The 27,567-nt window shown below is 41.3% G+C and overlaps 2 protein-coding genes across 3 annotated transcripts; one reads left to right on the top strand and one right to left on the bottom strand.

Annotated features, from left to right (window-relative positions):
- Positions 1-1,286: 1,286 nt before the first annotated feature.
- Positions 1,287-4,247, top strand: edf1 (endothelial differentiation-related factor 1). The gene is made up of 5 exons (XM_044096540.1): positions 1,287-1,566; positions 2,542-2,593; positions 2,749-2,909; positions 3,064-3,157; positions 3,608-4,247. Exons 1-5 carry the CDS (start codon positions 1,489-1,491, stop codon positions 3,667-3,669), a joined length of 447 nt encoding a protein of 148 aa, XP_043952475.1. The 5' UTR covers positions 1,287-1,488; the 3' UTR covers positions 3,670-4,247.
- Positions 4,248-6,666: 2,419 nt separating this feature from the next.
- On the bottom strand, positions 6,667-26,878 carry LOC122819648 (inactive tyrosine-protein kinase PRAG1). Of its 2 annotated transcripts, none has more exons than XM_044096537.1 (6): positions 26,558-26,878; positions 23,679-24,023; positions 21,867-23,593; positions 14,503-14,648; positions 12,821-13,587; positions 6,667-9,709 (listed from the first exon to the last, which is right to left on the bottom strand). In XM_044096537.1, the coding sequence occupies exons 2-6, from the start codon at positions 23,940-23,942 to the stop codon at positions 8,549-8,551; spliced, it is 4,065 nt and encodes a 1,354-aa protein (XP_043952472.1). In that variant the 5' UTR covers positions 23,943-24,023; positions 26,558-26,878; the 3' UTR covers positions 6,667-8,548. The 2 variants fall into 2 exon arrangements, with proteins under 2 accessions (XP_043952472.1, XP_043952473.1); XM_044096538.1 differs by having other exon boundaries at positions 23,679-24,019.
- Positions 26,879-27,567: the final 689 nt, after the last annotated feature.

The following is a 27,567-nucleotide window of genomic DNA, read 5'->3' as shown; positions in this document are numbered from 1 at the left end:
CCTGCCTTCATCAGTTGGCAAGGTGTTTCCCAATCTTGGTCTTTGAGGCACACTGCATTTCTTTAGATGTTTCCCTGCTTTAACACGCCTGATTCGGATGATTACAGTTCAGCAAAAGCCTATTAATCAGTCATCAGGAGAAATCAGGTGTGCTGTAGCAGGTAGGGCAGTGTGCCTAGAAGTAGCATACCTGAATTTCCAAAAGAGCACCTGCATATGGTTACTACAAACACTTCCATTGCTGCTGTCTTCAGCTGTATGTTAACAATGTCACACTTTAAGAGTATTAGATTTCTGAAAGTGTTGCTGTATACTTACTGTTTAATCCTACAAAATAAAACAAGTTAGTTTTTCAAATTATGTTCTGTTGGATTTATTTGGAATGCAGCTAATAAATATACATGCTGTTATGAATAATGTTGTAGCAATGAGATAAGTAGAAGTTTTATTCCCCTTTCTCATGTAATGTTCACTTTTAAATATTAAACTACCATGGTGTATGGCAATGAACTTTCCCATATGATCAATGGGCCACTGAAAAAAAGGCTGACTGGAACATAATTGTACCTGAAAGGTCTAACAGGGATATCAGACCAACAACAAAAGCTTATTAGCTGTCTATGAAATTGGATTATGGAAAAAGTCCAATGTTCTATGGAAAAGTCCAGTGCTGTCTATTTTCAATAGCTATTGTAGCTTGCATAATAAGTTTAGAAATGTTGCAGGACATTAGCTTTTATAGATGCACCAAAGAATCAGAATCAACTTAATTCTCTAAGTTCTTGGGCACTAATAAGAAATTTGCCGTAGGCTTCTGTAACTGGCATTGAAATCAAAGTACAGTCATAAAACATGCAATAAACAAAACAAAAATGCCTATTGTTTAAGTTGAGTAACTGATTACCCTGCCTTGGAGGAATAGATTGTATTTGGCAGACAGATAGATCTGAGAGTAAAAGCATAGTCTGTAGCAACAAATTATTATTATAAAAAAAAATAATAATAAAATAATAATAATAATAATAATAATAGTAATATACATAAACACAACAATACAACAAACAAAAAAAAAACATTGTGGGTTTAAAAGGAAGTACGCATAGATATCTATAATACTACTGATATTATTTAGTGAATTTCTGTTTATTACGAAAGACATTTTGTCGGAGAAATGTCATCCGTGTCTTAAATAAATATATGGGTCTAGTGCTTTGATATATATTCTAATGATCTTCCATACACAAGCATTTCTGCGCTCAAGCAGAAGAGGGCGCTGTTGTTGACCCACCGTTATGTCGTTGTTAACCGTCGGTTATAAATAAAGGTTTGGCAGAACGCGTGGGGTGATATTTCTGGAAGGAGCTTACTCGCTGAAGTACTACTAGTACATTGTCTTATTTAAAAGGTTCACTTCCAGACAGACTGAGTGAATTTGAACTTTTTTAACGATTCACAAATATCACAAAAACCGTCTGAACCTTTGAAAACATGGCCGAAAGCGACTGGGATACGGTGACTGTGTTGAGGAAGAAGGGCCCTACTGCTGCCCAGGCCAAGTCCAAACAGGTCAGTATAAGTACGCGTAAAACCGTTTGTTTGGTTTGTGTTTTTTCCCCTTGAATCCTTTTCTTGCGAGACATTAAAATGGCGCACTCTAGTTGTCTGCGTTTGTTGTCGTGGAAACTGGTTTTATTCTTGTTTATGTGTCAGACTTCTGCATCGCGTGGTGTGGTTTAAAGACAACAGATGCAACCTGTTTTTGTTGCTCCACAGGGGCGTATAGAGATATTAATGTTGCTGATAGAAAAGGTTCTTTTGCTAAACAGCTTACAGGCTTGGCCAACACAGATTAATCTTTGACATATGTGACGTTTGGAAGTGAAAGTATAAGCAGTGCCGTTTCGTTTTTCAGTGTTAGATTAAACGGTTCACAAAACGTTATTATTGATACATAAATCATAGTTCTGGAGACAACAACCAGATTAAATTAGTGTATTTATCTGAACCAATCAAACACCTGGTTTAAATTCAGTTGAAAATCTGTTGCTAGGTTTGCAAAGGAAGTGTCCAAATGATTAGAATGAGCTTGGTCCGTCACAAAAGTTTGTAGTTATAATATGACAAAATGTGAATCATGTGACGTGGCTCTAAATACATTTCAATGCACAGTAATTATCACTTAAATGTTATTTAAACTGTAAACAATTGTAGGCATACATCTCTGCCAAAATGACATGTGACTCTGATCTCTCTAATGTGGAAATATTTTTTTTTTGTTTTTGAGTGAACTGAGAGATCATGCTGACTGGGTATAAATGCCAGATTGCGTTAAGGCAGTGTTGGTGACCATGGTGCCCTGTTGTCAATGCACCAAGATAAGCAGACTTGTTATTTATTAGCCTCATCCTTGGAAGTGACAAACAAAAGCAGATAGAGCTCGCCATAAACATAGTCATAATTCAATTTTACCGCCAATAAAACTGCAATTAGTTTGGAGACTTATTGTTCACCCTTCCTCCTTTGTTTTTGTTTTTCCTCCAGGCAATCACTGCTGCTCAGAGACGTGGAGAGGATGTTGAGACGACTAAAAAATGTAACTCATTACTGAAAAAAAAACCCAAGTTTTTAACAGCTTTAAATAATGTTTATGAACTCATTATTTTTCGCAGATCAGAACTGGCTCTAGATAAACTCAAAAGCTGGATTTGCATGTCTGCTAAGTGCCTCGAACCGGTCCTTGTCACACAGGGTCTGCAGGACAGAATAAGCAGCACCTCGTGACCAAAAATACTGCCAAACTGGACAGGGAGACAGAGGAGCTGCACCACGAGAGGGTTCCTTTGGAGGTGGGCAAGGTCATCCAGCAAGGCAGACAGGAGAAGGGGATGACCCAGAAAGACCTCGCCACAGTGAGTATAGACACTTTTCATACTGACCTTCTGTGGCGACTTGTCATGTTTTACTGACGTTCATTGTTAAATATACTTGTAGATATAGGAGTTAAACACATTGTCTTAGTTTTGACTTGTTAAAGCATGTTTTCTAACTTGTTTTTACTCTCAGAAAATTAACGAGAAGCCTCAAGTGATTGCCGACTACGAAAGCGGAAAGGCGATACCCAGCAACCAGGTCATGGGAAAAATTGAGCGAGTCCTTGGTAAGAAAGGCTCTTGAGGCACATAAACACGAGAACACTGCATACAGTACACATTATGTAGGAAAAAAAAAACACGTGGAGTTTTAATAATGGGTTACTTACTGGAAGACTTGCATTGAAAAGGTGAACAAGATTGCTGTCTGAACCCTTTTTAAAATTTAAATTTAATTTATTTTATTTAAATGTTTTTTATTTTATTTAGTTGAAATCATTCAACACGTCACACTGGTATTGGGTCCAGAACTGAATGCGTAAATGGGTTATTTGCCAGTTATATTTGATAATAAACCTACTGAATCCAGAAAAATCTTGTACCGTGTTAATGGAAGTCTAGGCTGTAAATTATTAGTTAAGGTGTGTTCATTGAATATGGAAAAAATATCTTCTGTTCAGTATTCGGTTTTCTGTCTTTTTCATTTCTTATTTTCTTTCTTTTTTTTTTTCTGTCAGGCCGAAAGCTGCGTGGGAAAGATATTGGCCAACCCCTGGAGGCCAAACCCAAGACGAAATGAACACAAAGCCTCGAAATCAGCCCTCCCCATCCCCATCCCCATCCCCATCCCCATATGTGACCCCTAACTTAACCCTGAATCCTTTCTGAGGACTTCTTGGAACCCTCTTCCAAGAAATCCCTATTCCTGTACCCATCTCCTATCCCACCCAGCCAAATATCCCACTTCTCTTCTCCAATCCTCTTCCTTACCTGGGCTGATCTCACTTGTGTCCCACCCGAGGACCTGGTGATCAACTGTACCACATGCTGCGTGTGTACGAACGGGTCATCTGTAACACTTAATGTAAACAAACATGATTGAATGCATTTTTTTCTCAGTAAATTTCTTTCACCTTTTAGGCTTTTAGCATGACGGTGGTAAGTCATTCAGAGGCTAACTCATTTTTCATGATCTAACTTTTAGATCAGAGCATGTTGTAAAACCACAAGTGCTTGATTGCATCTTTTTTTTTCCACACTTTTAGGACAACTTGGTGGATGTTAATACCATGCTTGAAATGTTGTATGTTTATGATGATGTCAAGGTTTAAGATTTCAGAGCAAAAATAATACTCATATTTTCATTTGTAAAATTAATACTTATGGGGTGTTATTTACTTTGTAGAACAAACAGGTTTTTTTTATATTCAAAATCTGAAATCTTGAATGTTATGACAAATGTGATCCACCAGGTGGCAGAATAAGATCAAAATGCTTTTGGGTGGTCCTGTAAAACTGGATTGCAAGGCTTCTTATTTGCTCCACATAAAAAAGGAAAAATCAGATAATACGTTTAAAAAAAAAAACTCCTTAAAAGTAACAATGTGTTAAAAAAATAATCAATGAAGCTTGAAAGAAATATTCAGTTGGAATGAATGACTGGATGGTTGGCAGAATTTATTTTTTCTCATCCAATTAAAGGTTGTTCCCACAGTAAAATAGTAATTGAAATGCAAGTATTTGATGTAAAGGCCGGTGGAGGCGGCCATGTTTCAACTGATGAGGTTGTGTAATTCTGCTGCAGTTGGCTTGTAGGCAAGTTTTGCTGCAGAAACAGGAAAAGCTACAATTCCTTTAAGGAAGAGGAAACATCCACAGGAAGCTGTAGGTGTGTGTCATCCAAGCATCAGATTGAGTCTGATAGCTGTATCAGAGTGGATAACAATTGGAAAAAATCTCTACACAGATACACACACACACACACAAAAAAAATTATCACATCTATGACTGAAGTGTAGGAATTAAAGAATGACATCTTTTTATTGCCATATAAAAAAAAAGGTTCACATTTTCTGTTTAAATATTTAGCCATAGCTTGCAGACTCATATGCCAAGGAAATGGCTCTAAAAATGTAACTGGAGTAGGAATATTGAGACTAGCTGTGAATAAGCATTTGGCCCTTTACAGGCTAATTTAGCACGATTTGTTGCCCAAAAATATTTCAAGTAAAAAAAGGGTAAAATGCAGTTGTGAAATGATTTCCTTAAAGGACGTGAGGGGAAGTGACACAAATCAACCTGGCTCTATGATGTGGAAAAGGTAATGGCTGCTTCCTAAATGTCACTGGCTGAGCCATCCTTTGTATGAAAGGCATCAAACCTTTAATGTTTCTGTAAACTGGTCTTTGACAATGCTATGTGGAGGAATGTTAGCCCTGTTGCTTAATTGTATTCACATTTATTCAAGCATTGCTACATTTAGGTAATGCTACAGTTTCTCAATTTAGATTGAGGCCAGGTTTTTACTGAACCCCTTGAGAACCTCATGTTAATATTTATACAGGATTTGTTGACTTTTTGGATGCTGCATGACCTTAAGTTCAAGTGCATCCCATGACATCACCTCCATGTTTTATTGGCAACATGATGATCTCTTTTTGTAGTGCTGTAAGTTTTATGCCAGGAGTAATGAGGTACACATCTTCCAAAAAGTGGATGGGTGGGGGTTCTGGTGGGTTAGTTGGGTACTTGACAGACTCCTTTACTTGGTGGGAGTGTGTGTGTGTGTGTGAGGGAGACAGAGACCAGCAGTGTTCCTGGAAATGCCACTCCATTGGCCAAAACACCCTAGCAACATGGCTCCACCTATGACAGAGGAGCACCCGGTGGTTTGAAGGAGTGATGTGAAGCAGAAAGCTGTGGGGGGGGATAGGTCTGTTTTGGCCTGAGGCTCTAAACTCCAATTGAGATTCCTCAACACGACCAACCAGTTAAAGGTTGAAAGGCTAATGGGTGATGCACCTGCGTCTTTCACAACAGCAAACATTTCCGCTGTGAAAATGCTGCTACTTTTTAATGTTTTTTTTTGTTTTTTTTTATTACATGTGTTTCACCTTAAAACTTTAATTCAGAAATTTTAGCATCTTTTTATTAATTTGAGGAGTACACATCTCCAATTTAGTCATTAATATACAACTTTTATATAGTTTTTTTTTATTGTGTCTGTGTAAAACATATCCTTATAAACTTCATTGTTTCTAAGGAGCACCTGAACTACAATGTTCACTTTATAAACTCTTAATTTGTGATAAAACAAAAAAGCTATGTACATAATTATATGACTCAGCTGCATTAGCTTCTCACAGTCACTTTCTACCAACACTGAAAATATAGTTCATTGTTGGAAGCATGTTTGTTATGTTGGCCAAAATTAAAGCAACAGCTTTAATTGGCAACAATATAAAAAAAAACGTGCTTATTTAAATTATCAAAGTGGCTGCAATAGAAAGATATTAAATTGAATTAAAAGACATTGTTTTAAGCATCTATTCTTGCTATTTGCTAAACTTCCAGTAGGAGCGAAAGTGATGGTCTGCTTACACTTTATTGTGTTTAAACGGAATAAATAAGTGGAAATTCAGCTTATGATCTTTGCCACGCTTTGTATGAGAATACTCTTCAGGTGCAATAATCTTCAGCACCTGGAGGTGGAGCTGCACCACAGACAATCCTACACCAATGCCCATTTTAAAAATATTAACTTGGAGACGTACAAAAAGAGTCAAAACACAGAATATAACTGTGGGAAAATATATGCACAGTTTATTGAGCGATGCAAATAGGAGAGACGGAGAGACACACACACACACACAAGAAAATCAAATCCATTCTGCATTAGGTCAGAGCATGTTTCTTCTTGTTAGAAATCTAAATTAGTTGTGGGCAAACACCTGCATGCAGGCTGTTTACCAAACAGTTCATTTGAACATTTTTATTGGGGGAAAAAAAAAAGAGAATTTGAGCCATTTTCTGCATACCAACAGTCACAAAAGGAAATGTATGTTTATATATATATATATATATATATAAAAAAGAAAGTGAACTCAGAAAAACTTCCAGTGACTTGCGTAGAAAAACAAAAATATGTCATAAATAATACCTGCTGCTCATCTTCATGGCTTTTTAAGACCTGCTTGGGCTCACGTTTGCTTTTGAAAATCATTTACAAATAACTGTACAAAGTTGTTACCGGAACATTCTGTGAAAGGCCAGTTTCACAAAGGACAAATGAAATATATTTACACTTGGTTCGAATCACTGAAACATATACAAAGAACAAAAGGCACCTCAACAAATGTCAGAAAGTTTACACGTCAGGGCTTGGGAAAACCTTGTCAGTCAATACAGAAGCAGGTGTGTTTGATCGTTTTGACCAGTAAACCAGTAACCATTTTCTTTCACAGTACAGCACTACGTGCCTGCGGATTAAAGTGAGGAGGAGAAGGTACGACAAGTTCAAATCGTCAATCAATATCTTATTGTGAGAAGAAACTAGATGTAAATTGTGAAAAATTAGCTGTTTGTTTAGACAATTACTCGTTATAGACGGACACATTATCAGGTTATAAGTTAAAAAGCTTCCACAGTGCCTCCATATCTATTTATTAAATACACAGAATGTTAAATAAGAAACTTTGGTAATGGTACTTTGTCAATCACTTCTTGTAGCGATGCACCTAGAAAGTTGGCTGAAAGCTTGATTGGCTTTGACCAATGACCAGCCTGATCAGTGAATACGCCACAACAGAAGCTACCAGGATATGCTGACAACACTATTTGCTGAGGAAGTCGTTACAGGTGGAAGTCATCTCACAGTTAGCCATTCTTTGTATCAGCGTGGTAACTATCATCAGGGGAAACGAAGATGTGAAGAACGTTAAAATTTCCTACAATATGGTTTCATCTGGGCTGCAAGAGAGCAGATAAAGGGAACACTAACTGAGTTACAACAAAGTTGTAGTGGTTTATCCTTTCAAGCTTTTAACTTCGGCTTGTTGTAGAAAATGCTGCATTTGGAAACTTTGGCAACCTCAGAGCTAACGTCCGGACCTAGATTCTGTATAGATAACCATGGAAACAGCAGTGTTAGCTGTGCCTGATCACCAATATATGATGCTAATGCCGGTAGAAAATGTTAACTATGTAACCCTTTTTTCAGATGACTGTAAACCTGGTTTGCAGCAATTTGTCCCTCACACACACACACACACACACACACACACACACACACACGCACACAGACGAAGCCTTTACTCCCAATACAAAGGATTAAACACTGATGGCAGAATACTGAGCTTCTATTTTCTGGTCTTAAGGGAAATCCCTATCAACAGGTCCAAGCCTTATAAAAAAATTGATTTTGTAAATTAGCCCCCAAATTTTGATTGGTCCATCTCTACTTCTTCAGGGTCCTCTTATCCTGTCTTCATGGGGTTGCCATCGGTGAAAAAACTCCAGCACAGAGTGTGTAGATGGTTTGATTTATGGCTCTCATGCATGCAGAAGTAACATTATCAGGTTCACAGTTCAGTGCGTAGTGTCTGGACATTATCTTTGACTCTCATTCGCACGTTCACAAGTTCACACATGATTTTAACGCGGCTCGCACACATGAGCTGTCACTTTAGGGAGTAGAGCAGTTCGGCCGTGTGGCAGAGAGACAGAGGGTGAGCTGTGGAGAAGTACTGACAGCACAGCCAGTCCTCCAGCTCCGCGTTCCTCTCTGGCTCCAGCGAGCGCTCAGCGAACTTCATCATCAGCAGGGCCCGTTTCACATCCAGCCAGTTGAGCAGGCCTTCATTTCGGGACCCGTCAACAAAGCCCCCGCCTCGCCTGTGCCGTTCCCGCTGCTGCTCCATCAGGTCTTTCCGGGGGCCCCAAAGCAGGCTCTGTAGTATCCGCTTAGCCTCCTGGATGTGGATGCGCTTGATGGGGTCGGGTTGCAGGAGGAGCTGTGTGAGCCTCTGGAGGCCCGAGGAGTAAATGGATATAGGGGGTACAGGTGGCAAGTCCTCGCAGCGGTAGTCCTGTTCCCTCAGCGCTGGACTCACCTCAAACGGGTTGGGCAGGTGCAGAAGCTCGTAGATCAAGATGCCAGCCTGGAACTCGTCAAATTTACGATACTGAGCAGCAGAGACGATCTCGGGCGCCAGTCTGGCGTGGTCACGCTTGATGCGAGGGTCCCCGTTCGTCGAAGCAGCTTCCTCCGAGGAGCGACGCTTGGCCTTGGCGAAGTTGCTGATGAGGAGACGGGGGAGGTGGCGCTGAACGTCTCCAGCAGTTGCACCGTTACAGGCACTGCCATCAGCGGTGCTCTGTTGAGTTAGGTGGGCTGGCCTTTGTTGGTGAGGGATCAACAGCAGGTTTTCTAAACACAGGTCACGGTGCGTGACCCCATGCTCCTTCAGGTGCTCAAGGCCATTGCAGAGTTGCAGAAGCAGGAAGCAAACACGGCGCTCGTAGACCTCGGGCTGAGTCTTATGGAACGCCTCCCATTCCCGAACGAAGTCAGCAGTTGTCTGATGGGGAATCTCAGGCGTGATGACCACCACTCTCTCTTGCTCTGCCTGCTGACCCTGAGCAGATGCTGCACACTGGGGCGATGTAGGAGCCGGTGCAGCAGGCAGAGAGACTTCATTTGAAGGCAGCATGCTCTGAGGAACACAGGCGAGGAAGTGACCACAATCCTGCTGGACGTTAAAGTGAGGAGGGATGCTCTGCTGGACTGTCAGACCATAGAGATGACCCTGTTTGGCATCATTGGATGAACTCTTACAGATCTGTGGAGCAAGCGACATAAGGCAGAAGTGAGAAAAGACAAAGACAGATTGCATGTGAAAAGGTAAACATATGTTCTTGATAATAAAAAAAAAATTTGTTAATGGAAACATGTAAACCAGGGGTGTCAAACTCCAGTCCTCGAGGGCCGCAGTCCAGCAACTTTTAGATGTGCTTCTGCTGCAGCACACCTGAATAGAATAATTAAGGCTCTGGAGAACTGATCTACACAAGATGGAGGTCATTAAGCCATTTCATTCCAGTGTTTTGTACCTGTGGCACATCTAAAAACTGCAGGACTGCGGCCCTCGAGGACTGGAGTTTGACACCCCTGATGTAAACCATTTAACGTAATAGTAAAGCTGGGGTAAAAGCAATGCTATTACAGTTGTTAAACTCAAGGTGATTTTGTTGTTCATTTGTTTTTTTTGTACACTGCTTCACTTTTCTATTAAACTCTGCATGTTCATTTCTCAGTATTCATTTCACACAGAACGATTATTGGTGGTGTACTGCCTCCAACCTCCATTTCCACATGTAAATTACCCTTTGCTTCTTCATAAACCTCCCAATACAATCGTGGTGGAGTATTAAAAGGTTCACAAAATAGCAATAGATAAACCGGAATCATTTTGAGATCGGAATAGTTTTAAGGTTGCTGAAGTCCACTTTGGTCTTCAGCTATGTAGTAGCTACTAGCTTAGCATCACAAATAATGCTGCCAACGGAAGTTGTTTCAGAGAAATTTCTCTTCTGAATCTCAATTCTGTTAGTTTCACACAGGAAGAATATTGGTGGTGCACTGCCTCCTAGACTAGTTTTCTTTGTTCAAAGTAATCTGCTCCTTTGTAAATAATCGTTCAGTGCAAACATGATGGTGGTCATGGTGCAAAAACCACAACAATGTTTTTGAGATCGGAGTTGTTGATTAGCTTGAACCTCTTTTTTTTTCTTTATAGGCAAGTTATTAACTGCTTGCATTTTTTTTTAAAGAAACTTCAAAAAAATCCTTTAAGTATTGTAAAAGACTGTCATGGGAAACACTCAACACCACCAAAAACCATTCTCATAAAATGTTAACAATGTTTTTATTGTGGCTATGGTTGGATTGCTAATCTCTCCTAAAAACATTTATTGGGAACAGATTTTAAGAATCAACATGTCTGAAACATAAAAATAATTAAACACCACAGACAGCCTATTAAACACAAAGTGGCTGCAGAAATATATATCATCAGCAGTTCTGAAGGATGCTCTCATGCTGCATTGTGTGTGCGCGTGTGCGCGTGAGGGCTGGCCTTGACAACAGTGGTTTGTCTGACTCTAAATCTTTCCTGGAATGTAAAGATTAATTGTGGCTGGAGATATTAAGCAACAGTCTGGGAGGCTAGCCTGTGGTGTAACACATGCAGCACAAAGAGCTGCTGCTTTGTACTGCAATAAAGACTGGAGCACAAAGATCAGTGAGACTGAATCCACGCCCTGCTCGCCGCTTGTTTACTTTCTGGGGTCTAAAGGTTTGAACAGCAATGGGACCATCCCATCTGTAGACCAACAACACTGCAACCACATGTTTTTCATTTCTACAGCTTTTCTTTAAACTCTCAAACCGTTTTATACATTCACACCCACTAGACAATTGCTAAGGTATCGGGAGTGAATAGGCTCGACACAGCAATTGAGTTTCTAATGCTTCACTCATTGTTCTCTGTTTCAACTTCCTGTAATCCTGTCAATAGTCTTTGAATTCACATCAAAAACTATTGATGTAAATAAAAAAGGATTCTGATTTTTTTTTAAAATTTTCTCCCTACTTTAAAGCTTCTCCTATTGCTACATCAGACTGTGAGACCAGATTATACATTTCCTCAGAAGCATTCAATGATGAGACAGATATCGCTGCTGAGACAAGACTGCATTTTACTCATATTTATTGTGCTTATATACATTTCTCGCCAGAGCCGCAGGGGGGAAGCTTAGTCTTCAAGCTCCCTGATGTTTTTCCAGTTGGATGTGTCCAGGAAACCTTCAAAGGGTGACTTGAATTAGGTATCCTGATCAGATACCACTAACACCTCATCTGACTCCTTTTAATTCTGGAGAAACATTAACTCTACTGCAGGCTGACCCAGGATCATGGAGCTCTTAACCCCAAGCAAACATCGATCCTGATGCTGTGGTTTGTTTCAAAACCCAAAGCAGTAGTGAAAGTACTTTGTTCAGTTAGTGGTTACTTGGAGTTTGCTACAGTGCAGACTGAACACCAGATTGTGGACAAACATTACTGATCCAGATCACTAACTCCCTCTGGGTGTTAAAACATGTAACTTTCACACCTGAATTAAGGCGTCAAGAAACCTTTTTTTTTTTCCTCATTTGTTTCATGGTAAAATTATAACTTAGTTACTTATTGGCAAGATTATCATCGTTTCTATCTAGGGGATTGCCGGGGTAGGAAGTTCTCTTTTTAATTCTGGCGCTAAAAAAGTTTGCATTAAGTTACTAATTTAGTAAAACCTTTCAAGGTGTAACAAAAATAAAAATTTAAGAAGATTTTTTTTTAAAATTGCACTGAGGCAAACCTCGCAAATTACAGGTGATAAGACTTTTTCATTTCGATACAATACCTATATTGCAGCTTTCACTATTGGCCAATACCAATATTGACTCAATGCGATACCAATATGGCTTATATGTAATGCCTTGATCACGTGACAGTACTCGAACAGAAAACAATTGTCAACAGCAATAGGTAAGAGTACAACTGACCCATTTATTATTATCCAATGGATCTGAATGCAAGATACAAGCAGTGCAGAGGAGAAATGCTGGGGCAGACTACACACTGGAGCAGAGAGCTTTTGTCGGCAGGCTTATATCGAAGATTTTGGATGCATGCCGATATCATCCAATACTCCTTTTTAGGTTGATATCGGACCAATTTCCAATATCAATATCAAATTGGGACAAATGCAAACTACGTTCCAAGTGCTCTGTAATGAAATAAAACTCTTTCTCATTGTAAATTCTCGGACAGTTCACTAGCTGTTCAGTTGTTAGTTGAACCAAGCGTATAGAAGTAACACTTTTTTGTTTCAGGATTTAAAGATTACCTTCACAGCGTAGGAGTTCCTGGGGTCCGAGGCGCAGGCAGCAGAATAGTACACAGCATCTCCTGCGTTGCAGCTCGGCTTGTTGGAAGTAAGCCTGAATAGCGACCAGTTGCTCTCGTCAAACCTAAGCGGATTCTTCTGGGAGCGAGTAAAGTGATCTTCACATTTCAGGGCCAAGCGTCGCAGGGACTCCGCATATAGGCCGCCCAGTTTGGAGTACACCCCTTCCCTGCTGTCAATGTTGCTCAGAAGAGTCTGGAGCTGCATGCTCGAGCCAAGGTTTGGTGCCGAGCCAGCTTCTGAGGCCGAAAAGGGCGCGCTAAGCTGCGGCGAGGACAAGCAGGTGATGCTGGTTCGGCAGTGCACGCCTAACCGCCCCTGGGTCTTTTGCTGCTCATCCAGAGTCTGGGATCTCGAGGGCCTAGCCAGAGGAAGGTGGCAGCGCTCCAGGGACTCGTTGGAGGAGAAAACAGGCCCGGGGTCAACAGGACTCGATGGCAGGCTGTTGCGGGAAGCGGCATCAGTGGAGCGACACACATTGCTCTCCGAACCGGCAAACGGAAGGCGCGGGTAAGCTCGGATGAAGGATTTCCCATTGGCGGTGTCTGGAGCCGACACGGTGCGGTTGACCATTTTCTTCTCTGGCAGAGGAGGCGGTTGGGTGCTTAAGCTGCTGAAGGAGGACAAGTGAGGAGAACCAGGAGCCAATGCCACAGGAGTTCTGGGAAACGGTGAAGAACAAGACAATCGCGTAGCATCTCGAGACCCTAAGAAGGAGAAAAAATGACATTTGTGGATTCTGGTATGACCTCGGTCTGATTGAGTACTTTTTTTTACCAATTTTTTTTTTTTTTTGGAGTGTCTTTGCAATAAAACATAAAAAAGAATTACTTGTTCTGTCAGATCATCCAGCAATACCTTGACAACCTAGAAAACAAGCTGAATTCTAAGTATTATTCCTATTTCTTAGAGCCTAAATCTGACTGATTCCTATATTTCTTACTGTAAACCTCGTTAGAACATCCAACCCCCTTATCTAACTGCTTAGCTATAAACACATACCTTGTTTCCTAAGAAGAGCTGGAAATTTCCACAACCTCTGATTCAAGTCAACACTCAAAACATCTTCCACCCGATTATGATCCATTCGATTCAATTAAAGGCTTCGCATTACACTTGCGGAGGCAGACGACAAGGTAATTGCGTTGTGCAGTCTTCAATAACTGCTTTCACAGTGAGGGGAGACGCATAAAGGCAGGAAAAAAAAAAGACGTACTCTGTAGGATGTAGCCAAACCCTTTTTTTCCTCGTTATCAGAGTCCATAATTATCTCTTCAAACAGCATTGCACAGGAAGTTGCCGCAATTACAAGCGTCTGAGAGCCACCAAGGTTTAAAGCCGATACGCCAAGGACAAATGCCACTCACTGTGCGAGCCACGTCACATGTTTGAAGACTTTAGAAATCTCAAACACGCCCAGTCATAACAAAACAAGGAAAGCAAGAGATAAGTGGGCAAACATAACCTTGCAGTGCAACATTTCCTCTTTCGGTGGGTTGAGTGTGAGGGAGCGGCGGTGCAACTAACCCCTATAGACCTGAGACAATGCTTTGGATTCTCTGTGCATGTCCCTGTTGGAGTAAATCCTCTTAACTGGACGTGATTTGTTGTGACTGACTTACCGGTGTCGGCTGTCAGGTTGTCAGTGGACACAGCTGGTAGGCTAATGCTGCCCAGGCTCCGTACAGACGACACAGGGATCTCTGCTGACCCTCCCTGGCTGCTGCAGTTCAACTCCACGGTGCTGCCGCTCATCTTACCACTCACCCTGTAAGGGACAGCGTAGCAAATTGAAGTAACAAGGGAAAAAAAATATTTTTTGTGACCTAATTTCAAAATGATTGGTTAGGGGAAACTGTCAGGAAGGCCAACCACTGTATCTGCACTTTTGCTGCAGAAATACTAGCGTTTTGATGTAACTGTTTGTAAATGTGGAACTGATTCACTTCCTCTTGGCTGTTTATTTTGTATCTGTGTTTTGGTGCTGATAAATCTAGGCGAAAGAGCACATTTGTTTTCACTATAAATGGTCAGGAGTAGTTCCACTTCCTCACGGTCAGGTACACTTCTTTATTCTGAGCTTATTTATTGCTGAAACAGAATGATCCTCATGAATAAGATGTTTACAAACTTATAAAAACTGCAGCGTGTGACTAGTCAAAGCTCTGGAACTTCTGCTGCACTCTAACCAATGTGGCCACAAGTAGATTTAAAAATAAAAGTGATGCTTACAATGTCCTGACATTTTAAACATGAAGCATCTCATTGCATGAGAAATAGGAAAGGCAATCTCACAATTAATTAAAAGAAACACAAGCAAGAAGACAATTGGTTGTACTGGAATTTTTTTTTTTTGTAACAGAGTAAAAGTGGCTCAATGGTAATGCAAATATTTTGCAGATTTTTGTTTGTAAAAACTAAAACAAAAATAAAAAAACTCTGAAAGCCAGCCACATTTTTCCTTCTTCACAGCTGTGGCAACTCTGTGTGCCACCATCAGCTTGTGGATGTGTGTGTGCGTGTGGGTGTGTGTGAATGAAGCACTAAGTACAAGCTATTTACCATTTACTTTGCACATAAAATACCCAGAAAAAGCTCTGGTTTGTAACTGTACTGTGACAAAATGTGGAAAAACATTCAACCTTGTAGGTACAGAGCTTTTGTTTCATAATTGCAAGTATGACAAAAAAACACCACCCAAATCTTTAAAACATTAAGACTTATTCCTTTTCATATTTGAGGAGAAGCATTTCCTTCCTCCTTTTTACTTCCTGACTGACATGATGGCCTCTCACAATGCCAACGAAAAGGCTCCATGAGCAGAGTTTTAATCCAGAAGCTGACCAATTAGGCCGACTGACAGCCATTCACTTGGCTCATTATACACCTAAATGGCTCGGAGGGGTGGAGGGCTAGAACCCGTTCCTCTCCTTTATCATAATCATTCCTCTCTGTCATTTCAAAATGACTCCTCCATGACTTCAATTCCTACATAAATCAGCAGAACAAACAGAAGAGGAGGACAGGAGAAGTAGAGTGCAGTGGGGGAGACAAAGGGTGAGGTATTCGCTCAGTGGCCAGTGTGCTAGCTAGAGGATCCGCTGTCGTTCTGCAGACAAAAGAGGTGTGATGAAAGGCAGGGGAAGTGCTGAGGCATGGGACAAATGGTAATGAATGTACGGATCGCAAGCCCATGAGTGTGTCTCTGCATTTATCTCTCAAGCTGAGCAAATTTGTATTCAAAACATGCATTAAAAATATTGTCATTCTTTGCTGTGTCGAAACACGTGCAAAGATTGATAGGTTTTCTCAAAACGTTGCGGTTTGCCGGTGGATTTCACGTTCATTCCCACGAATGGAATGCTCACTTTTAGCCTAAACATCCTGGCTGCCCATTTCCTTTCCGTAGATTTAATCATCCTTCCTGCCGGCATGAGGTACTGTGATAAACTTGTCAAGCGAGGTGTCTCCACTTATCAACCCAGAAGCCACACAGACTCTAAATATCAACAGATACCCTTACGGTGCATGGCAGCCCCCGTCTGTTTACACACACCGACTCCTGACGTTGTCTTTAAAAAAAGCAGGGCAACAGGAGGCTGCTTGACTTTAAAAACAGACCAGAGTGGAGTTACATGCAGCTGGCTGCAGATAGCCTTCTGGGTTAAAGGAGAGACAGACTAAAGCTGCAGCCATGGTGCTGTTGTGACTCACTCAACTGGTTTCATTTCCTGTATTGAAATTAGAGGCCCTATTTGTGGTAAAACCAAATGACGTGACGCCATCAGAGAAGCACGTTTCTCACATTTGGTAAAGTGCGGAAAAGTTCAGCAACTCACCTGTTCTTAAAACACAAATTGTCTGCATGATATGCTGAACTGACTTTGCATGGCAATAACATATCCACTCTATTGGATGGACCGTGATACTAAAGATCATTGAGAGTTGGAAGCATATTTGCACCAAATGTGGATTTGTCACAAAAATCATTGAATCATTTTCTAATATCCTGCTATCCCCTAAAAAGCGGTAATTAACCAAGGATTTTATATTAGAATAATAATCTTAAATTTATATGCATTAGAAATTTGTATGATCTATCCAAGGGCTGGTTTGAGATTCTCGGAGTAGGACAGCCTTGAGTAAAAATATAATGGCTTCAGGGACAACAATAGTAATATAAAAACTTAAGGTAAAAATGTAGAACATGATCCGATTGCTTTCAATTAAAACACAAACACAAATATTATTTCCACAGTTGCAAAAGAAGAGCTGTTATAATAATGTATCAACACCTAAGATAGGCAGAATCACAACGATGAAAAATAAAAGATTCAGTGATTTCTAACATTGCTTTCCATGCACCACTGTGGTTGAGGCTTTGGCTTGACAGTTTGAAGTAGGGTTAGGCAGCTTCCAAACAAAAACTACCAGAAGAGGCAAAGTGTTGCTTCTGCAGTGATACTTAAACACCAAGATTGTTCTGTTCAAATGCTTAATCAGTATTGGACTTTGTTTTGTTCTGCTATCAATTTTAATCCTGAATAACAAAGTTTATTATCTTCTGTGTTGGATTACGTTTTACCCTTGTTGTGGAATTCCCGTACATTACAATATAGTCCAGAGAAGAAAGAAACCGATTGTTCCTTTACTTTGACTGTAGTAGCGTTACCATGGCTATCTAGTCATATAAACCAAAGACCCATTAATGTTTGACACAAATCCATGTTATCTTTTATACATGGGTCCAGTCTGGCTTGTTATCAACCCCTCAGTCAGACGTCTAATTCTTAACAGCACTTTAAGGCTTTTCTGTACATTTCCTTTTGTCACTTCTCATCTATAAGAGCAAAATGACATATGTTACCGTTCAGATTTTCTTCAATTTACAGCTACCTTAACACACATGCAGGTTGTGAAAACAAAAGTCAAAGCAGCACTTCTACTTTGGTAACCAGGCTGTTGATAAAGGTGTGAAAATGCAGATGCTTCTGAAAAAAAGTGGTTTAGTGTAGAGTTGTTGTTGTTTTTTTTTTTTAAAGCCAACACTGAACCACAGCACCATTTCCCCTCATGAGACTGCTCATAAAAGAGTCCTGTAAATTTCCATCTCTAACTGTAAAACATAAGAAAAAAAAAAAGTCAGCTATCAGGTGCTTACCTCATGCTGCCGAAGCAGAGGTCCTTGCCGGGTCGGCAGGCACACAAAATTGGCCCCTGGATCAGACTGGTGGCTCTCTAAAGCCCTGTCATGTGTAGTAACACAACTCTGGCTCCACGCGAGTCATGAGGATATTTAAAGTCTCTCAGCAGGAAAAGCAACTGCATCCGTTAGATGTGTGGAATATTAGCACTTGTTTCTTGCATTTAGCATTCTCTTGTTCAGCTATCAGTGTGGCGTAAACTTTAAGTGTGTCCGGCGTCAACAGGATGCTATCTGTTGTGCAGCAGAAAAAAAAACAAAACACATAAAACAAGAGTGGCTCTGTGAAGGGAGGGGCAGAGCATCTTGGAACATGTGTTTACTGAGTAGGAAGCAGCTCAAACCCAAGTCCAACTCAGTGGACTTGAAACCAGGAGGCTGGTCTATAAATTCTACTTCTACTGGCTGTAATTGATATCCAAGTGGGAACAGTTTGGGACCTGCCAGGGGCAACAATCTGCTCACTTAGGCCCCGCCTCATGGCAGCAATCAACACCAGCTGACACACCTTCTTTGTTATGAAGACTACTTAGGACAAAGGGGACAGGTACAAACACTGTGTCTTAGTCTGACACACTATGCAGTACAGTGCCGGATATAATAGATAAAAAAAAGATAACAATGTGCCATCGCAACCATGATGAAACACTCGGGGAGGCAGATTCTTCAAGCCATCTGTGGCTTTTAAATGATTCAGAGAATCAAAATGTTCCCTCACAAGAGAGAATGTACATGCGACTTTGTGTGGTGGTTAAGATTTTCCGTTCATTAAACAAATATTAATGCAACTTCTGCCAATAAAATCTGAAAAAAATAATATAAAAAGACAAAAAATATATCCTACGGCATACTGTTCTGATAAACACCCTTGTTATTTAACCAAACTAAAGGCTGAATATCATTTCCATGTCCCAAGGCCATTCTCACACCTCTCTGTATGACTTGGCACTTAATTCAGGTAGGGGGTTAGATATCCCACTGAGAAATGGGACACTCCTTCAAGAAGCTGGTGCATCATCTGTTCTCAGTTTCCTATGTAAATGTGGTCAAGTATTTATGAATCCTGCAGACTTATAAATCAAAAATGTTTTATGCTTCTCAAAAATGTAACACAAGATGTAGCCAAGTGAAAAATCTGTCCATTTTATTTGATTTAAAAAGCATTTAGCTCTTATATAATATGTTGCCAATATGCTCACCAAATTTAAAAGATCAGATTTAAAATTACAAAATGGTACAGAATAAGAAGAAATCTTCAAATATACTTAAACGATGTTAATGATTAGAGGGACTTCATGAGTGTCAATATCTCAAAATTGAATACACATAGTACAATAACATTTTATGTTAGGGTAATGCATCCATTATCAGATTCATTAAAGAAATTGTGATGCCTTTTTGCAATTTGGATCTTGTGACAGTTTATTTATAGTTTTATTTTATTTTTTTTTACTTGGGGGAGGTGGGGAGGGAAACGAAAAAAAAAAAAATCAATTATATTGTTGTGCACCAAGCTACATAATGTAATAGTTGTGACTGTTAAATATTTCAAATTGAAATATTTGAATAGTTTTTTCTGCTGGCCAACAATAATCATGAATGATACGAAATGTACACTGGAACACTTCAAACCAGAAATCATAGTGGATACTGAAACACTAAGATATAAAATAAGCCCAACTATACTCCACTTTCACTTTATCTGGCAAAGCTCTTCAATTGCTTGTGGCAGCAGCTCATGCCCTTTTGACATTTAGTGGTGAAGATAGGCTGTTGAAGTTAAAATCAAGAACAGGAATGAGGAAGGTGGGACATTTAAGTCACTTTGAATGTAGCATTTCTATTGCCAAGATGGGCAGGTTTTTACATTTCAGAAACTGCTGACCAGGTGGGATTTACATGCACAGTCATTTCTCAGGGTCATAGAAAACTGTCAAAAAAAAGAGAGAAAATACTCAGCAAGAGGCAGTTGAGTGTGCAAAACGCTTTTGATTTCAAAGTTGTTACCCTCAAGGTTGGCAGAATAGCATTTCTGAAAGCACATGTTGAACCCTGAAGCAGATTGGTGGGAGGTTTTATCCCCTCTGTCAAAAAGCTCAAATTATTTCAAAATGGGTTCTTGAACATCCTGAGGAGTCCCCTATACTTCAGCTTCACCAATCACCAGATGTCTGTTGAAAAGAGCACCACTGAAGTGTGTTGGAACAAGAGATATTGTATCATGGATGATCCAACAAATCTGCAGCCACCGTGTATTGCCATCATGCCAAGATGGGACTAAATGCTCTAAAAAAGGTTTCCAACACCTTGTTGAGTCTATGATAAAGCAGTTCAAGAAATTCAAATTGTATTTGCAACAGTTCCTATTAATTTGTATTAACTTGTGCCCTTTTATAACTGCTGTTTTAAAGGTCAACATGATATTCCTCTCAGCCCTCCCTCTACTCCACAGAACCTGATCAGCCATTTTTGACAATAGCAGACTTTTGGTGTGTCTGATTCAAGTGGACAAAACCTATTATAAAAAAAAAAAATAAATAAAAAATTGGCTGGAGGTGAGTTACACCTCATCATCACCAGCCCAGACAAAGAAAAGTCTATTTTAGGGGAATCATTTGATCCTCTTTTAAATACCAAACTGAGGGTCCCTTCTCTTTTTCTGCTGTGGATTGCTGACTCAGACTGCAGAATGTATTCTTATCCAAGTGGTAACTGGGCAAAATTACAAATGTTAAGTGGAAAAAAAAAAAACAGACGTGGACTTCACGAACACGAAGTATGGCTACAGTGCAAATATGTTGGTTAATATTGAAAGGCTGTAAACAAATGTTTTTAAAAAAAACTTTGACTGTGTATGATGAACAACAAAGAATAAAAAGACAATTTATTTGACAATGAGACTTATTGTTCAGTAGCCAAAACAGTTTATAGCAACGTGACACAGCAGTGGACTATCCACCAGGCCTATTTTGTGCATTAATTAGAACTGAAGAAGTCACAATACCAGTAGGAACAGAACAAGGCATGCATTGAGGATTATGCCCCAATGGTTTCAATGATCACACAGCGTCAGAATGGAGGCTAATTCAAGGCTGAATAATGATGCTATGAAAGGAGAAGGCACTGAAGGTTTCACATGGAGATGACTGCAGTAAGGTGCATTTAAATGCAAGAAGTAAGAGTGTGCACTGTGGCAGCAACGCAGCTATATATACACACCAGACATGGGAGCAAATCCCATATCTGAATTTAGACCTATTGCATGGGGAAAGTGCTAAATTATCTGCAAAGACCATTTTCCAGATTTGTGCATGCCAGAGTGGAATAAAATGGGCTCAAATAGGCAATGACATCCAAATTGTGTTTAAGCTGCTAGCGGATTTTCGATAATGCTGCTGTCTGAATGTAAATAATAATTTAGACTCACTGCTGCTTAAGATGTCTGAGTTTTTGATGCAATTTGCCCTCCATGTGGACAAAGATTGCTTATACTGCAACAAAAGTTTGAGGAATGGAAAATCCAAATGTTCCTAAAAGTACAGATTATTTTCAGAGTACAAGCATCTAAAATTGTACTTTAAACATTGAAACCTCATCCATTCTGCCTCTGCTGCCTTCTACTTGCCAGTCAACATTATACTTTTTTTAAGGTAAATCAGTTAATTATATTGCTTTTGGATTTACAAAATTTAACAAAAAATAAGACGCCATGTTTGTGGGCATTCTAGTTTAAATGTTATTGACCCAGAGCATAAATCCAAATAAGATCTTTCTTATTCTTACCTGTGCAGCTTTTTAGGTGGGGGAGGTGGTGGGTTGAGGTCAAGGTTGGGAACTCCTTTCCCCTCTGCCAGCAGCTCTGTCGAGGCTCCATGCAACGGTTGCTTGGTCGGCATGCTCTCGTTATGCTTGCCCTCCTCCTCTATGCTGGTGCCCTCGGTTTCCCGCTGACAGGCATCATTGTTGGAGGCAGCCGGGGGGGCCGTGCCTGGCTCTGTCATGGGAGGGGGACTGCTGTGGGTCTTACAGTCATTGGCTTCCTTCCAGACAGCAGCACCATTGATGGGTCCCGTCCCTTGGGAGGTTGTTCCCAAACTAGCAGTAACTTGCTTCTTCTTCTTCTTCTCCATCCCTTTCCGGTCTTCCTCCTCCTCTTCTTCCTCAATGCGGCAGTTCCATCCAGGGCTGCGGTGGCTGGACTTGTGTAAGCGTTCGGATGTTGCACACTGGTTGTCTGCGGGGCCCTTGAAGTGTCCTTCTCTCGCAGAGACGAGGAAGAGCATAGGGAGTTCTGGGAGCGGGATAGGGGAGGACAAGGATGATGAGGAGCTAGATGTGCCGAGTTTAGGAAATTCAGGCAGGAGGATCGGAGAAGACATGGATGGTGAGAGGCTAGAGGTACCTAGTTTTGGGGAGCGAGAACTTCTCTTGGGAGGGATGGGTGGGCTAGACTGGGGCTTTGGGTGCAGGCTGGGGGACAAAGAAGGTTCTCTGCCAAGAGAAGGTGCACTGTAGCTGGGACTGGGCCAACAGAAAGCTGGGCTACTGGGATCTTTGCATGCTGTAGGGCTAAAGCGGCACTGGGTACCAACACCTGAATCTGGGCTGCTTAGGAAAAAAGTTCTGTTGTTCTCCTCTGTGTGAGCAGCCATTACAGTGATGGTGGCGCGCTGACTCTCTCCAGAACGTTCAGACTCCGAGGGCTTGGATTGCTTAATCTGGTTTTGGGACTCGGGACAGGAAAGCGGTCCATTACCTAGTGGCTTAGGCTTTCTCTTGGTGCTTTCAGCATATATTGGTTCAGAGTCTTCCTGAACACTTGGAGAGCTTGGAGTTGACTCTGGACTACCTGTGGCTGATGGACTTTGGTGTATCCCTAGCCCATTCTGTTGTTCTATTGCCCCATCCGGCCCAGGAAGGGAATCAGTACTGCTGTGATAGGAAGAAGGAGAGTCTGAGAAGCTGTTCTGTTTAGACAGAACAGGAATGGGACTGAGGGATGTTGGACTAATGTGATTTGTAGATTCCACACTTGAAACTGTGGTGTAGGCAGTGGAAGTGCTGGGTATTTTTGAGTTGCCACTACAGCATAAAGGGTTGCGATGAACTGTGGTATGTGCAGAAGGAACACCATCCACTGACAAAGGGATCTCCACTGTTGATTCATTGGACTCCCTAAAATTACTCCTCTCATTGTAAGTGCTCTTTGGCCCAATAGCTGGTGCATTATTCTGCTGCCAGCACGAGTTTCCATTGGCATTTTTCTTGAAAGTCTTTGAACCTCTTCCTTCCTCCTGGCTGACATAAACATTACTAATGAAGAGAGAGTCTTTGGGCAGGATACTGGGGGACAAGGAGAGGCAGCTGTTGTAGTCAATCTTGACATTAGGGCTTTGAAGACCTGCCTCTTTATGGGCCTTATTGCAACCATTATTATCATCAATGTAGAGTGGCGACATGTTTTGGAGCTTCTTTAGACCCATTCGCTCACTTGGACTCTTTGGGTTGTCCTGCTCCAAAAAAATGAGACCTCATTAAAAGCCAGAAAAAAACCAGTCAGAAAGCAAAGTAGAGGCAGTCATTTAAGAAGCTCACCTGTTCTATGTTCATGTTCACATCTTTCGTCTCACTTGTGTCAAAGCTCATCATGGTGGGTTTGACAGCAATGGTCGGCTTGCTGTAGGGCGAAGGCGCAGTCACTCCACCCTCCTCATCACCTCCCAAGCTGCTCTTCAAACTGGCTGGTGGGACGCTGTCATCAGAGACGCGGCGAGTCTTGTGTGCACTGAGCGGGTGGAAGCAGTTCTTGCAAGAGCCAGGTTTCCACACGTGTTCTGCAAAGTCGCCACAGGCTGACATCTTCGGTTTGCTGAGAGTCGGATATGGTCAGAGGAGGTGGCGAAGGAATCTTCCAGACAGAGGATAAGCTCTCATGGCTGGCTAGGAGAAGATGGTAGAAGAAGGAGGAGAAGGAAACATAATTAACCAAGAGATCAAATTAGATCATTTTTATTTTGAGTGCCAGCTCATCCTTTACATTTTGCAGCTAATAACCCTTCAATTTTACATAAAAAGTCTAAATGACAGGTTTAGAACAAAGACTCCAGTGATAAAAGAAATTAAGTGAAAGAAGCCCCACGACAGCTAAGTGATAAGAACTTAAGGCTCGTCCCAAGATGTAACTCAAGATGACCAAATATGTGCTATGCTATATGTTCCCATGGCCTCCTAAATTAGAGGGCATGTGGTCTCCGTTCAACCAAAAGGCTTGCCGAAGTGAGCCCAGCAACATGAAAGCCCTACAAAGAGTCCTCAGCAGCCCCCCGACAAGCAAGAAGAAGACGGAGGAGCCTCAAACATCCCAGAGGTCGGAATGTCAGGAATGTCTAAAGGCACAAGTCTCACCAGGGTGAATCTTACACCCAGAACAAGCTCCCTTCCCCCGCCAATGTGCAACAACACACACCCACATCTCCAAATCCACATGCGTCCTCCCTTGCTAACAAACAAAACTGAGCCACACGCCCGCACACCCACGCCCACGCACGCACACACACACCTCCTGTTTCTGACTGGTCATGTCCTGTTTGACTGGACTGACAGTGAGGTGAAGAACAACATTTCAGAGGACCTGTTTGTCTCGTTGTAACTGGGGGTCTTTTAATAATCTTAACACAGTACAAGTGCTTCTCAACAAGGTGATCAAAAAAATCAAAATCAAGAACAAGGGGATACCACAACTCAGGCCAACATCAGCTCATTATTCAAATGCTGATTATTTGAGAAAGGGAGACAATAAGCAAAACCTTTCTGGGAGAAAGCTGTAAAAAAAATTATTTAATGCACATTTACATAAAAAGTAATACATATTAAAATAAAACAGTTCAGTGTTTTGTGATTTTAGAAAAATAATATTACCTATGGCATCAGCAGAGCAATTCTGAGATCTACTAATCCTATAGTAGTCATAAGGAGTTTCTCTGTTGGTAAAGATAATACCTGTTTACATTTTCTTTGTTCTTTCTCACTTAGTCTGAGCAGGAAAGCACCCACCAGCTCACTGTTTGTTTAACCGTTCCTGCGACAACAGAGGAAGCAGAGCATTGCCCAACATCTCGTGTTGTTGTCCACCAGTCATGCGATGAGATGGCTGTGTAGAGACTCAAACATTTTCAGAACACTATCCCACAAAGCTGATAGACCTAGCGGGGGTCCTGGACTTTAAAATCTCTTACGAGTTGTCTGAAATGCAGCCACACAAGACTAAGACTTTAACGAATGGGGTTCCTGCTGCTTGATGACCGTGGTCGGTTCTTCTTTGATCGAAGATAGACCCCTTATTCCCCACACCTTCTCAAGCTCAGGGTCCAGCATTTCTCACTTTCTCGTATAAAGCACACACACAGAAACAGAGAAAAGCAAAATATCAGCCTTGCAACAAGCCCTGAGGGATAAAAAAAATTTAAAAATAAATTTTTCGCTAGTATGTCAGGAGTCACTGGCTTGAGGGTGGATGTGGAATTTAAAGCTTTTGGTGCCACCTGAGGCAGACATCATGAACCTTGAAGTGATCGTCCTCATTCCTCATGAGAGTTTCAAGTCTTGCATTGTATGCGCTGCTCTAAGCTAAATGTGTGCACTTTAAAAACAAGATGTGGCAGTGAGGTGTCTTACAGTAACGCTCTAAAAACAGGCAAAGCTACACCTTATCTAAATAATAAATCTGTCTGCACCAGAAAGCATGCATGCACTAGACCCTGGGGGTCATTTTTTGAGCCTTACAGTTTATGTACTGCAGTGTCCAAGAAGCTTAATTGAAAAAAAACAAAACAAAAAACAGTCCAGTCATTCATTAATGAACACAATAACTGGACGTCCATTTGTCCATGTCCAGTCTGATAACCAGGTCACGGCAGTGTGCGCGCACACTCACTTTGAACGAGCGATGCATTCGTCACGTCTGCTCACCCACACAGCAGCCCCTTCATTCACCAAGAAAGGGGAGGGAGCGAGGGGGGGCGCGCAACCTGTTCTTCTGCTTATAGTCAGAGAGAGAGGAGGGGGCGGGTGTCCGCCAAAACTTCTCTAAAACTTCCAACTCTGAGCTGTTTTTATATTTTCGGTATCTGACTAAATTTCTCTTAAGTATGCGATGAACACACTACACGTGTTAAGAGGGTGGAGGCTCTGAAAAAAATGAGGTTTCAGATAAAATTGCTTTGTTTTACGAGATCCAACGAGTAAATTGGTAAAATAGCCCCCCTTCTCAGTACTTTAAACAGAATTTTTTTTATACGTCCCCCCCGCCCCCTCATTGTCATCACATCAAATCAAAGCAGAATAAAGAGTGTGGTTCAGTAAGCCAGGTATACTGGAAGAAATAAACGAGCAAAAGCAAATAAATACATTTTTAAAAATGCAGCTGCAACATAATCGAGCGCTCAAGGTTACATTGTCTGCTGGCTGCTGCTTACCTGCTCGGACTTTCTCCTCCCTGGCAACACAAAAAGCTTTTCCGTGAGAAAATAATAATGAAAAAAATAATAATAAGAGAAAACGTGTCCAATGATAAATGGTCCTTTGATTTTCCAGTGTCCTTACGGGTTTCCCTCCGGCTACACAGCCGGGGTAGAGTGCGTTGCTACGGGCTGGTTTGCTCTCCTGCCCTGCATGCCTCTGGTGCTGCTGCTGCTGCCGATAATCTGTGCAGAGGTGAAATGCTGCTGGAGAACAGCTGAAGTCCTCTGCTGCAGCGTCAGGGGGAGAGCAGAAGAAGGTGGGAGGAGCTCCTTCAACCAGCCATGCAGTCTGGCAAGCGGCCACACTCACCGATCCTAGTTAAACCTCCTGCGTTGCTTTGCTGTCATTAATGTTCAGCACGCAACCAGGTTTCTTAAAATATTACAGCCGGAAAATTTTGACTGTTGACGAAATCTAATACAACCATAATGTATCCATTTAAGTTTTGTTTTATTTCTCCTGCAGGCAATCAATCTTGATCAGAGGGCTCTTTGAAGTGGGCAGAATTTGAAGTGCCCCTCTGTCCCCCGGGACCGCTCCTGTTTCTGGGTGACAGTGATAGAAAAAATACCAAAAACAACAACAACAAAAAAACGCTGCCAGTCTGGACCCTCTGCTGGTCTCCATTACGGTCAGCAAAAGGGAGAGGCAGAGCTCGGGTAGGGACAAACACGGGAGAACCAGCAGAGATTAGCCATTTGACTTTGTGTTTTCACATTCTACTAACAAACAACGACTGAGTGACGATGCACCTTATTTGTCACTGAATTAAAATGCAATCGCAGCTTCAAGTCTTTTTGAAGGTGTGTGTCTACCAACTTTGCACATCCAGAGTGAGATTTCTTCCAAGAACAGCTCTAGCTCACTCAGATAGGATGGAGAGCATCATTTTCCATTTTCTGACTATAGATCCTCAGGTTGAATTAGGTCTACACTTTGACAAGGCCATTCAAGCAAACAAATG

The sequence above is a fragment of the Gambusia affinis genome, linkage group LG17, assembly GCF_019740435.1.
Source record: "Gambusia affinis linkage group LG17, SWU_Gaff_1.0, whole genome shotgun sequence".
Taxonomy (NCBI): domain Eukaryota; kingdom Metazoa; phylum Chordata; class Actinopteri; order Cyprinodontiformes; family Poeciliidae; genus Gambusia; species Gambusia affinis.
Note: the sequence above shows the minus strand (reverse complement) of the source record. Positions and strands in the feature narration are given on the sequence as shown.